The sequence below is a fragment of the Primulina tabacum genome, chromosome 6 (assembly GCF_025594145.1).
Source record: "Primulina tabacum isolate GXHZ01 chromosome 6, ASM2559414v2, whole genome shotgun sequence".
Lineage (NCBI taxonomy): Eukaryota > Viridiplantae > Streptophyta > Magnoliopsida > Lamiales > Gesneriaceae > Primulina > Primulina tabacum.
The window spans coordinates 4722504-4735137 of NC_134555.1; the positions used below are offsets into that span (position 1 = coordinate 4722504).

General features: G+C 35.8%; 1 protein-coding gene across 3 annotated transcripts; it reads left to right on the forward strand.

Moving 5' to 3' along the window:
- The first annotated feature begins 7277 nt into the window (after nt 1-7277).
- Nucleotides 7278-10901, forward strand: LOC142548903 (transcription factor TCP2-like). Of its 3 annotated transcripts, none has more exons than XM_075657538.1 (3): nt 7278-7503; nt 8303-9906; nt 10510-10901. In XM_075657538.1, exon 2 carries the CDS (start codon nt 8579-8581, stop codon nt 9887-9889), a length of 1311 nt encoding a protein of 436 aa, XP_075513653.1. In that variant the 5' UTR covers nt 7278-7503; nt 8303-8578; the 3' UTR covers nt 9890-9906; nt 10510-10901. The 3 variants fall into 3 exon arrangements, with proteins under 3 accessions (XP_075513653.1, XP_075513651.1, XP_075513652.1); XM_075657537.1 differs by having other exon boundaries at nt 7320-7336; nt 7448-9906; XM_075657536.1 differs by having other exon boundaries at nt 7278-9906.
- Nucleotides 10902-12634: the final 1733 nt, after the last annotated feature.

Genomic DNA, 12634 nt, shown 5'->3' on the forward strand with positions numbered 1-12634 from the left:
TACATTGCATTCATAGTGTGATATGTTGTGTTGAACTCATGTAAGCATAATTTTCTGATGCCGTACAATTCCTTGTTATCTTTTAAAACTTCACACCTTTACATGTGAACCTAGTCACAAAAGATTTGAAGAATGGTCACTTGACTTCAATCAATGAGACAAGCTACCCTAGAGTTTAAAATATTATCATATTGGGTCTGTGATTAGAAAGAAAGATGGAAAAAGCTACCTAAAGTAGCCCTATGAAGGCTGGACTTTAAGTGTGAGAGCTACTCCTTCTAAATACGAACACAGAAATAGAAGAAAATGGAAAAAGCTACCTAGAGGAGTCCATTGAAGACTGTTCTTCTAGTGTGGGAGTTGCCATTTCTATGATCAGAAAATTGATAAGTGTGAAGAAAAATTGAAAGTTTTTTGTTTTCTAGAATTGTGCGTGTTGTCAGAAGATGTTGCCAACATTTGAGACAACACTTCATTTGTACACATATCTTATATTTGCTCATATGTTTACATTTATGTTACATTCTGTTATTAGACATAATTAGATCATGCATAAACATATTATCGTGAATATTGCTGTGCCACAAGGACATGAGTAATTCAACAAAAAAAAAAACGATAAAAATCCAGTTTCTGCAGATAATCGAATTCATGTATTCCCAATGTTTAGTGGTGCTAAATTAGAAATGAGTACTGGTTCTGGAAATCTTTTTAAAAATTGTTCATAATTATCACAGTAAATTTCGAAGGTAGTAACGGTTAGTTCCTCTGCCCGTTGTTTTTTTTACCGTTGGATTGAGTCAGTTACTGAAATTGTTACCGTTGCCCTATTCAGTCATGGCTACCTAATTGATTTACACCGCCTAACTCATCATTATCTGCTTATTAACTATTCAAACTCTAGAATTTTCCCTCTGTGAAATTCTCTCTCATCGCATTGTAATCTTTCTGCTGTGTTTCTAGCCTCCTCATTTTTTAAAATCTACTTTGATTCAATGGTAGTACAGGGTTATGATCCCCAGTTATCCGGAGTGAAATGGGTCACACGGATGATGTTGCTCCCACAGAGCCAACATCCCCAGCAACATCTATGGAAGCTTCTTCTATGGAAATCGTCCCTGTTGCTGAACAACCCACGCCACTGGAAATCATTCTCCCAGGCGAGCCAGGAAATGCGATTGATCTTGACAATCCTGCCAATAATATAGGTTTTTGATCCTCCACGTCCCCATGTACGCCGATCGAAGAGACAAGCTGGGTATAACCCTGATCTCACACCAGACAAGAGATTTCGCTACAAGGGGCAGCCCTCCACTCGCCCATCGTTGATTGATCCTGCAGAAACCTCGGGAGATGACTCAGATGACGGAGATTATGAACTTGTGGCTCGTAAGAAGGTGGAACCTGCAAAGGAGAAAAGACATCTGACTGATGAAGCAAGGAAATCTAATGAACTTGGTGTCACTGTGCCTCCATCTGAGGCCAGTAATACATCGTCCAGTGAAGCCACTGAATCTGATGAGGACGCACCCCCTGTTCCTCCACGAAAGCCCTCACCATCTACTGAAGAGGAAATCACATTGGCCCAATTTATGGCAAACTTGAAAAATCAAAAAGCTAACGCGTCTGCTGTCCCTGTTGCTCCCCACGAATCTGGAAGTTCTCCTGACTCTAGCGGTTCTACTGATAATGCTGCCAAAGAAGATGTTGCTTTTGAGGACAATGAGCCTGCTGAACAGGATGTTGCCCACACTGAGGACAACACTGATCTCACTGATTATGATCTGGACAGAAGCTTCAACACCAAGTTCTATACTGAAGCGTCGTTCTCACAATGGTCCTGTCTACTCTAATAGGGCCTTTGTTGAAGAACGTAATATTGACATAGGACGCCTTCTCCAGGAACAATTTGATCCAGTTCCTCCAGTCACGAGGAATGATGTCTACAGTGACTGCTGTTTTACCATTCAGTCGCAAGCCTGTACTGGAATTCTATGCCAACATTTCATCCAGTGTAGGAGATGCAAGATCACCTAAATTTGGTCGAATTTTTGTGCATAACAGGGTGTACAATTTCCATCCTAAAGTCATCAATGCTCACTACGGCACACCTAACATTGATGAAGGACCTCAACAGGACCTTAATGAAGTAATTTCTGTTCTGACTGGTGGATTGGTTCGCCAGTTCCCTGCCCATTCAAATAAAGTCTCGGCTGCTAATCTTACGTCAATATACTCAGTCCTTCACAAGGTCACTGTCCGCAACTGGACCCCAACCACCAACACTATGGTGGTCACAAAGTCTCAGGCCCTCACACTGTTTGCAATTGGGAACTGCACTCTGAACTTCGGAAGGCTTGTCTTCAAGACAGTGCTGCAGTTTGCTGATGAAGGGATGAAATCCTCCAAGCTGCCGTTTCCCTCTCTAATTTACGGTATCCTGGACTCACAGGGGTTTGTTAAGGACATCACCGAACAATCCACAGATATCAGTGAACTGCTGAAGATAGTTCCTGCTTTTTTCAAGGGCAATCGGAAGGTTGATCTTCCTTGGACTGAGCCCAGTCATCCCTCTGCAGCACCTACTAGACCGCAGAGCCCTCATGCTCCTCAAATGGCTACTGATTACATCATGATCTCTGTCCCAGATGCTCACGCCCATATTGCTCATGCTATGGCAAAGGTTGAGCAAGCCAATGCCACTATTAATCATGCCATGCACCTGATTGAGCAAGCCGAGACAGACATTGCCTACTACGAAGCTGTGGCTAGAAACTTTCGGCTAATTTTGGAGGTAGCAGTCTTTCCTGGACAAAAAAAGGGAGATGATGATGATCAAACGAAGGCTGGTCCATCAGGGACCAAGGATGATGAGGATGCGAATGATGATGAAGAGGCTGAAGAGGGTGATGAGGATGTTTGAATGTTTTTTTTGGTGTTTGTTCTGCTTCTAGTCTTTTTAGTGTTTAGCTATTTTTAATTATGTGGTTAGCCTTTTTAGTCTGTTATTATGTTCCTAATGGAAATAACAAAAAGTTTGTGCAGGTGTGGTTCCGAATGTTGCCAACATTTCTAACAACATCGTTGATGTCTGTAGCTTGTTCAGGGGGAGAGAAATGCTTTAACTCAGGGGGAGTTGATAATTGAGTTTGATCTCATTTTGTCCAAGAAAAGCAAAAAGGGGGAGATTGAAGGGAAATATTATTTCTAATTTTAATTGATATATCTTATTGATTTAAATTATTTCCCTAATATTATGTTTTCTTGTTAATCTAATTGAGTTTAATATTTAATATGATTTTGCCTTTCTTAGATAATGATATAATCATTCAAATATATTCGGAGATATGTTATTTGTGATAATAAATTGATAAGATATGGTAGTAGTGTTTAAAAAGAGTTTATTCCTAATAAAACTCTACTTTTCTTGTGAAATAGGCTTTCTTGTGGAGATAAAAGTCTACATCTATAAATAAGAGACCAATGACTTCATTGTGCTGCTCTTCTCTCTCGATAATACATACATACACGCACTTGTGCACGGTGTGAAGTTTTTCAGAGAAACAAATTCAATAAGCCGTTGCTGTTTTTTTGAAGAGTGGTGATCGCGTGTTGCCTTAAATGTTGGGAACATCTGCAGACAACATTCGTGAAGAAGTTGACTGAAGATCATTTTCGTGGATTCCCTTTTGACATCACGTTTTTTTTTTGCTTTCTTGTTAAAGTTTTATTCTGGTTATTTGTTTTTAGAAAGCATTTATTTTCTCAACTTGTCCCATATATTCAAGAGGCGGCTCTCATCCACGTAGCATTTTGTCATGTATATAACTTATTTCTCGGTGTTACTGCTTGTGACCGTCCCTGATAAATTTCTTGCACGCCCCTGGCCCAGGCCCGCGCATGTGTGACTTGATCAATAGATACATATAGAAATCACTTCGAATTCGTATTCGCTTTACGAAAATGGTTAACCAAGTTGCTACACAAGTCTGCAGTACTTTATAAAGAATTTTCAACTTTCATTTTCAAACCAATGTGTGACAAAAGTATCACAAAAAATGTTTTGATGACATTTTTCATTAATTTTTTTTCCTAAACTACTAACATTGAAGAACTACATAAACATAAACAAAAAAAAGTATATATATTAATATTACAATTTAATATGTTTTCATATACATTATATAATTTGTTTGCCCATATGTAATATATCCGGAAAATAATCTAATTTACTATATTTACCATCGTATTTCATTTACCTTACCCATACCCCACATCGAATTATTATATAAACAAGTGCGGGGGTGGGGGACTCTATTTAATAAGGTACAAATTCGTCGGATGCACATTTAATTGTCAGAAAGCTCTAATCAACCGATTGTAGGACTTTGTCTACACTATAGTTAACATATTGTGACAAGGACACGACATAATTATGGATTTGAAACAAATAAACATAATAACTTTTATTATTATTATAGAAATATCGATATCAGAGACGTAAACGAACCAAATCGTTTGTTAGTTATTCGAAACTCGATTCGATAAAAGCTCGTTTGAGCTCGTTTAATGAAGCTCGTTAAGATAAACAAATCAAACTCAAGCTTTACAGTATTCGGCTCGTTAGCTCGTGAACATGTTCGTTGGTAAGTTCATGAGTAATCTTTTAGATGAAAAAATAATAGTTTTGATATTGATTTATTGATTTTGCATACTATTTATGAAATATATAGAAAATATATTAAATTTATTTATTATAATAAATTTACAGATTTTAATAAGAATAATATATTTTTATTTAAATATATAATTTACTTTTTAATTAATTTAACGAAAATTTAAATGTATATTTATTAAGTTTGTTTATACTCGATAAAAAGCTTGAATAAGCTCGTGAGCCATGCATAGTATTCATTAAATAAAGCTCGATCTCGGCTCGATTATAAACGAACCAAGCTCAAACATTCAAGAGTTCGACTCGGCTCGACTCGATTACATCCCTACTCTTACGTAGCCATCACACTTATATTTAATATACTTGCTAAATTATTAATAAAAAAAATTAAAAACTCTCGTATTATATCTACAAATTATAAATTTTTTTTAGTTTCATCGCGTCTTTTTTTATATATATAAAAAACCTACACATTATCCAAATAATAATTACAAATAAAAAAAACTCTAACTATTTTCAAAATAATTATTCATAATTTTATATATATGATTCATTTGGTTTTTTATGTTCTATTAATTTTTTTTTTAAAAAAATAAAGAAATGTAGATGGAATTTTTGCCGACATAATGTATGATATTTAAATGATTGTTTAGAATTTATTATTATTATTTATTTATGTAGTTTATTACAATCAGACAAGGATTATTATTAAATCTGTGTACAAAACTTTTGTGAGATATATCATAAAAAATATTACTTTTTATGTCAAAAATATTATTTATTATTGTATATATAGATATAGTTGACCCGTATCACGGATAGACAGTCTCACAAAAAAATTACTAATCTTTTTGAAGTATTAAAAAAAATTACCTAGTTAAGCATTGAATAATTAGATTGTCTTTATAATTTTTTTTATATATAAAAGAACTCGATCTTCACGCGACTTAATCGACAGGTTGGATATTTAATAATGAAACATTTAGTTTAACTTTTTTTTATATAATAAAAATCGTAAAGTCTATAATTTTGTTTTATTAGAAAGAGTTAATCGTCACGAGAGGCTACAACTTAACTCTCAGCAATAGCTATCGAAGAAGACTTTGATCTTTCTGTGTCGTATTCTTAGACACGAAAGAAAAGTCTGACAATGAAAGCGAATTCTAGACACCACAAACCGACCAAAAACCGGTATTATTCGAGATTTGGATTATATGTTCTCCATAGGATTTTGGGTTTTGATCTCTGTCTACCTAACTGAATTTACGAGCCTTGATAAAGAATACGACAAAAAATTAAATAAAGATGAGCTATTTTATGGGTTAAGTAATCTAATCGAGCATAGCTCATCATAAGTCGCTCAATCTGGAGAATTGTCCGCGAGCCAAGGGCGGCCGAGGTAGAAGTTTCCGGAAGATTCTATTAGTGAAATTCCGGGAGGGTTTTGGCAGTATAGTTGCAGGAGGTTTCGATGATTGCCAATACGATAAAATCGATCAATTTTGTGAGACAAGTAATTTAACTGAGACATAACTCATCATAGTGCATCTAACAAAAATTAATATTTTCTCCACTTGCAATTGTCCGATCTCATTGGGCTGGACCAACATCAGTATCATTGTACTTAGATTGGGCTTTACTGTACTCATACATATTTTGAGTTTGATTTTAATAGTGCGAAGCCCAATCCAATTTATATTAAATTTATTTTCTAAAAACAGTTATTAAGAAATATGAATATTAATGTTTGAAATAAAATAGAATATTACGAGAATATTTTATTGTAGTACAAAATGTAGTGTAATTGATTGTAGATGATTTGGTGCAAGACTAATATGATACACAACGTAGTGCAATGAGTCGAAGATGGTCCGTTATTTCAAAACAATAAAATAAAAAGATTTGCAAGAAACCATCAAAGGAAGTCTTCAAATATGTATAGAAAATAGGGGTGTTCAAAGTTTCGATAAAATTGAAAAACTAGAAACTCCAAACCGAAAAAACCGAACAATGAATCGAATCGAAAATCAAATTTTATAATCGGATATAAATATTAAAACCGAAATTTATTTGGTTCGATTTTGGATTATATATGTCAAAATCGAACCGACTGAAAAAACCAAAATTTCATTAAATTAATAATTTTATTTTTATTATATATTTTTTGAGATGAAATCAGTGAATGATGAATTATTTTGAATAATATTTAGTTGATTGTTGTTTATGTAATGACTTTATAATTAAATGTTTTTTACTATGAAATCATGTAAAAAGAGAACATGTATATTTTACAATATTTTTTTCTTATTATTTTAAATAATTGTATCAAAACCGAAATAACCGACCAAAATAATCGAATCATTAGGTAGAAACTGAACCGAACCGAAGAAAAATCGATCAGATATCAGATTATATATTTGTAAAACAAAAATCGAATCGAACCGACCGATGAACGCGTATAATAGAAAAACAAGATATAAGTGGAGATTGTGAGCGAGAAAATGTAAATAGGAACGAATGGAAGGGTTAAATTGAGAATACAGAGGCGAGGCGAGGCGAGGCGACGTATATGTCCTTCCCCCGATAAACCTGGTGATTTGCTTCAATCCATTTTCTATATTTAATTTAATAATAAATCTCAATTTCCCCTCCAAATTTCAGGCAATGGCCTAACCTCATTTGATTTCCTTTTCCATATCATAACGAAATTCCCATTAATTTTTCACTGTCTTTCCATGAATTTCGCGGAGCATTATTTCGAGATTTTTGAAGGTGTTTCGAAGTTCGGAATGCTTGAATTTAGAGAAGCAATTCCACCGCAAATCAGGGTAATTTGCTTCAATTTCGTGCACGTCTTTATTTCTTATTCTATTTTATGTGACTGTATCGAGAACATTGTTGTTGTTGTTATTATTATTATTGTTTCTGAAAATTCTTCGTACAATCTATTTTCATGAAACAAGCTGAGAAATTCACTTGCTGCGATTGGACTTCTGTTTGTTTGTTTGTTTTTCTGAATCTAGAGTTGAATATGTAGTTTTCTTGACGTTTTAATCACACACACACACACTGACACACACATAAGCAGATCGGGTAAAAATGTATAATAAAATTGCTTTATTAATCACTCTCGATAATTTTTCTAACCAAACGCCAACGGAGTAGAAGTTGAGACAATACCATTTATTAGTACTGATGGTTATAATAAACTATCAACAATTATTATTCAGAAATCAGAAAAAAAAAACACTGATTTTATTAGTAGTTGTTGAAGCTAATACTTATAGCAATAATGTCTGACGTTTATAGTTTCAGCCAGGCTTTAATTATTTTAATTATTCAGCCCAATGTCTGGAAATATATCAAAATTAAATACAGATATTAAAGTCTAGTAAAAATATGATTTTTCACTCGCCTTCTTTATTTTTTGTGGTTTTTGTTGGATGTGGGTACCGTTTATTCCTTTGTGTTGTTTCAGTGCTGAGTCAAGGCAGTTCTGAGCATATACACAGGCTTTGGTCTTTTGCTTTATTTCCACATAGAGCTTTATCTGTTATTGATGTTGATATATGTTATGCCAGAATTTTTTGGTTTTAATTTTTGTTCATAATATTTCTGTTGTCAAAGTATATCCTATGAAAGTGTCACTACAAAAGCCAAATTGCTGTGTAATCGTCATCAATGCTAAGGACAGGACATCAATACCCACACCCTTCCTCTGAGCTGCACACCAAAAGTTCTCTTTCTTTTGCTCTCTTAATCTTGATCCTGAAAATCTGATCTTTTTCATCATGAATTTTCTCTGTCACTATCCTTTTGTTGTTTTATCTTTCTGAGTTGATAAGATCCATAAGAAAGCAAAAGAGGTAAGAGGGTCTTGAGAAAAGGAATGAAAGTGGTGGTATGGAGGTAGTTGAAATTCCAAGAATCAGCAGTACTGGTGGAAAGGCGGATGTTCAGAGTAACGTAGATGAAGAGGAAGAGAGAGAGCCTAAAAGGCGGAGTGCCGCACGTGTTGTAGATATCGGCGGTGCCGTTGGTAGGTTCTATGGCTGGCCTTCTTCAAGAATCGTCAGGGTTTCGAGGGCCTCCGCTGGGAAAGATAGGCACAGCAAAGTTTTGACGGTGAAGGGGCTTAGAGACCGCCGGGTGCGGCTTTCCGTCAACACTGCAATCCAATTCTATGATTTGCAAGATCGTTTGGGTTACGATCAGCCAAGCAAGGCGGTGGAATGGCTGCTGAAAGCCGCTGCGAGTTCCATTCAGGAGCTGCCCCCGATAAGCAATTTATTTCCCGGCAGCCCAAAGCAGCTGAGCGACGAAAAGAAGTCTATCACTGCCGGTGGTGATAATCTTGTGTTCGACTCAGCTGAAATGGACATGTACAGTGGCGATGGTCAGAATTACCATCATCACCAGCAAAAAGCCTCCAAATCCTCGGCCTGCAGTAGTCCTTCTGAAGCTAGTGAAGGTTCTGGCTTATCGCTTTCCAGATCTGAGAGCAGGATCAAAGCTTGGAACCAGGCCAACAAAAGAAATTCAGCGGAAGAAAGAGACAAGGAAAACACTTCACATGTTAGTTTGAACACAATTTACCACCCTACTTTTACTGAACTATTGAGCGGCGGAGGTGGCCGTGGTGCTGCAAACGTGTCACATTTCTTTCAAAAATCTCTGAGGCAGTTTTCCTCAGCTCCTATGGATTACCTCACAAGCGGGCTAGTTGACCCACCAGCAACGGTTGTGGCTTCACCACTGTTCAGTTTAGGAGCGGACAGCCATCAAGAACTGCAACACTTATCCTTTGTCCCAGACCACCTCGTCTCAGTTGTCAATGCTGCTGTCGCCGTGGGAGGAAAAAATGACGGCAACAGTAGCAGCCAAAACGGAAGTAACGCATACAACCTGAATTTCACCATGTCTTCTTCTGCTAATTCTTCAGGCCTTGCAGGCTTTAACAGGGGGACCCTTCAGTCCAATTCTTCCTCGTCGTCTCTGCTGCCTCAACTTCAGAGGTTTCCTCCCATAGACGGACCTCCAAGTTGTTTAATCGGCACAGCTGTGCCTGTAGAGAATCACCACCAGCTCCTCTCTGGATTTGATGCCGGCCTGCAGCTTTATTATGGAGATGCTCATGTTAATTCTAATGAGAGGCAATCTGGCCAGAAGGGAAAGGAAAGGGAACTGACTTTATGGAAGAGACTGTTCCTCTGAACCACGCTTTTTTCTCGGTAAGTTTTCTTTTTTCTCGATTAAACTCATACCCATGATTTTTTTTTTAAAAAGCCAAAATTTTTCGTTATGACGCTTGAAATTGTTTCGTGATGTTTGCTTATTGTCTAATTCTCTTGACATTGGTGTGAGGGTTTCTATAATGTTGTGAATCTTTGTGCATTGCGATGTGGGTGTCGTCTTTTGGAGTTTTAACACTTTTTTGTCAATTCTTGGTTTTCCATTGGCTGTATCTACCATTTGTTGTCTCTAATGATCTCTAATACACGTGTTCACTGCCAGTGGGTCAGCAAGCTTAGGAGGTTCTCATTGGAGTCTGGTGTTTTAGACTTGTACTATTATCTTGAAACAATGGAAATCAGTATAACTAAGAATGTGGGTTGGCTATTCGACTCTCATTATGAGGAAAATAATATTCACATTGGACATATTTTCACTAACTTCTTACATTAGCTAATGATTGATACAATTATTGACCAAAGCCAATGAGCTTCTACCGGCTCACATATATCCTTTGGAGCCCAAATCTGGTATTACTATGATATGATATGGCATAGAAGAGCTTTATTAGGCTAAATAAATTTTATCCAAATTTGATTCAGGTACATTCGGCAATGCGTTTGCTTTCCTACCTCAAACAGGACCCATTTTCAAGAAATTCCACACGTTTCTGCTTTGGATCATAACATATTTGTGGTTGGTAATTGTTTCTGGAACTGGTGCTTCTCCTGTCGCTACCTGATTTGATTCGCATGTTCTATTTTCTGTAAGAGAAGTGTCGAATATTATGATTTTCTTGAAGTGAGAAGAGTGCTGTATTGGAAGATAAATTTGTTGCAATCGTTCCAACGTGACATCATGGTATAGTCATGAAGGATGGTTACATACAAATACAATGTCCATTATCATTATTTCGTGTAATTTTCATTACATCACATTCGGAATGCATGGATGGGACGGTTTACACTGATTGTCTTAGTCTAATTGCCATTCCCACTCTTTTGACTCCGACCGCTCACAGACCATTGATTATGGAAAACCTCATTTGTTGGGGAAAAATATGGTTGTTACTAGAATCGAATAATTACCGTGTAGTTGGTTCCATGGAATATCATTTTCTCAAAAAACAATACATTTACTTCACCCATACTTCATCATATAATTGAAAATATTATATATTTTAAAAATTATGTGAATTCTTTTTTTTTTTTTTTTTTTTTGTGTGTGCTCATTATCTTCGATTATTCTTTAATATTAAAAATATAATTTATCTTTGCTTTATCTCAGTTTAATCTTGATAAATTTTCATTATTACAAAATTTATTTAAAGAAAACATATATTTTTCTTATATTTATAAACAATTTGAAAAAAAAATTTTGCGTATTAAATATTATTAATTTTAAAAAATGAATAAAGTAATTTTTTTAAATATCAAATATTAATTTAAGCTATTAATTCTGATTCTTAAATAATATTAACAAAAATTCTAAATCCATGAAATTCAAATCTCATTATTAATTTTTCATTGTTCAGCTGGGATCCATCATAATTTTTTTTTTTTCTATTATAACACACGTGGAGGAGGGATTCGAACTTGGGGTGCCAGCTAATCTGGCAGGGGGTGAGACCACTGGGCTACAAGCCCGGTCTCGGAATCCATCATAATTTGAAGCAAGTTGAATAAATGTTAACTCATGCAGGGTTACAATGTGCCATCCAGATGTACAATTAGTTAAAATGGTCAATTTACACAGGAACTTTAAGTTGCCAGAGCTTTAAATCAGTTTTAGTGAATTTTTTTATTGGGTTCATGGTTTTCACGTGTCTGACTTGGAACAGATTATTTGGAACTGGAGTTGACTTCATAAAACTAACCTCCCTTGTTACAACAACCAGAAATTGAAGAAAAGGTTTCTTTAAACAATATGAACCAATAAATTTAGACCGAAAACTTAAATCATAGTTTCAAAATTCAAATCCTTCAAGAGTTCAGATGCTGCGGTCATGCTTGGTGTAAACTCAACGAGTGCATGTTCTCCACTTCTCCCTCTGTTGAGTTCATGGGACTCAGTGCGTTGATGAAATTACCAGCAGCATCCGTCTGTTTTTTTGCGGAGGCTCTCATCATTCATCAAGTCCCTGAAACATCCCAATTCTTGAAGTTCTAGCATCATCAACTAATCAGTTTCTAAAATTTCAATTACTGTCATGAAACTTACCTTAGTAGCACAGCCAAGTGTGAAGGAGTGCATGCTCCGAACAGAGCTTCAGGAACTAGAGCTGAATTTAGGAATAATGTTAGGGAAGAGAGATGTAAGGTATTTTAGCTTTGTAGCGAATGAACCATTCCGTCAGGACATGGGCTCGAGATGCAACCACACGAGGTAAGCTTGCAAGCTGCAGCCAGGGACGGATCCAGGAATAAGAGTTAGGGGGGCTTGAACTCACTATGATAAGTTATATATTATTAAAAAAAAATTGCCATACAAGATTTTAAAACATAAAATTCATCAATAATAGAATTTACATCAATATGTTTAGCTAAATATCGTTCAATATAGAGTGTCAAACAATCGGCAAGAAAGTCATCCTCCATTTTATTGCGAAGTGCCGTCTTCACATGCTTCATTGCTGAAAAAGCTCGCTCAGTAGTGGTGGTAGACACTGGTAATGTCAAAACAAGACGAATCAATCTAGTCAACATAACGTAAACATTTGACCGTCCA

Excerpts from the sequence above, each read along its gene's own strand:
- LOC142548903 (XM_075657536.1), top strand. The coding sequence starts at position 8,579 with ATGGAGGTAGTTGAAATTCCAAGAATCAGCAGTACTGGTGGAAAGGCG.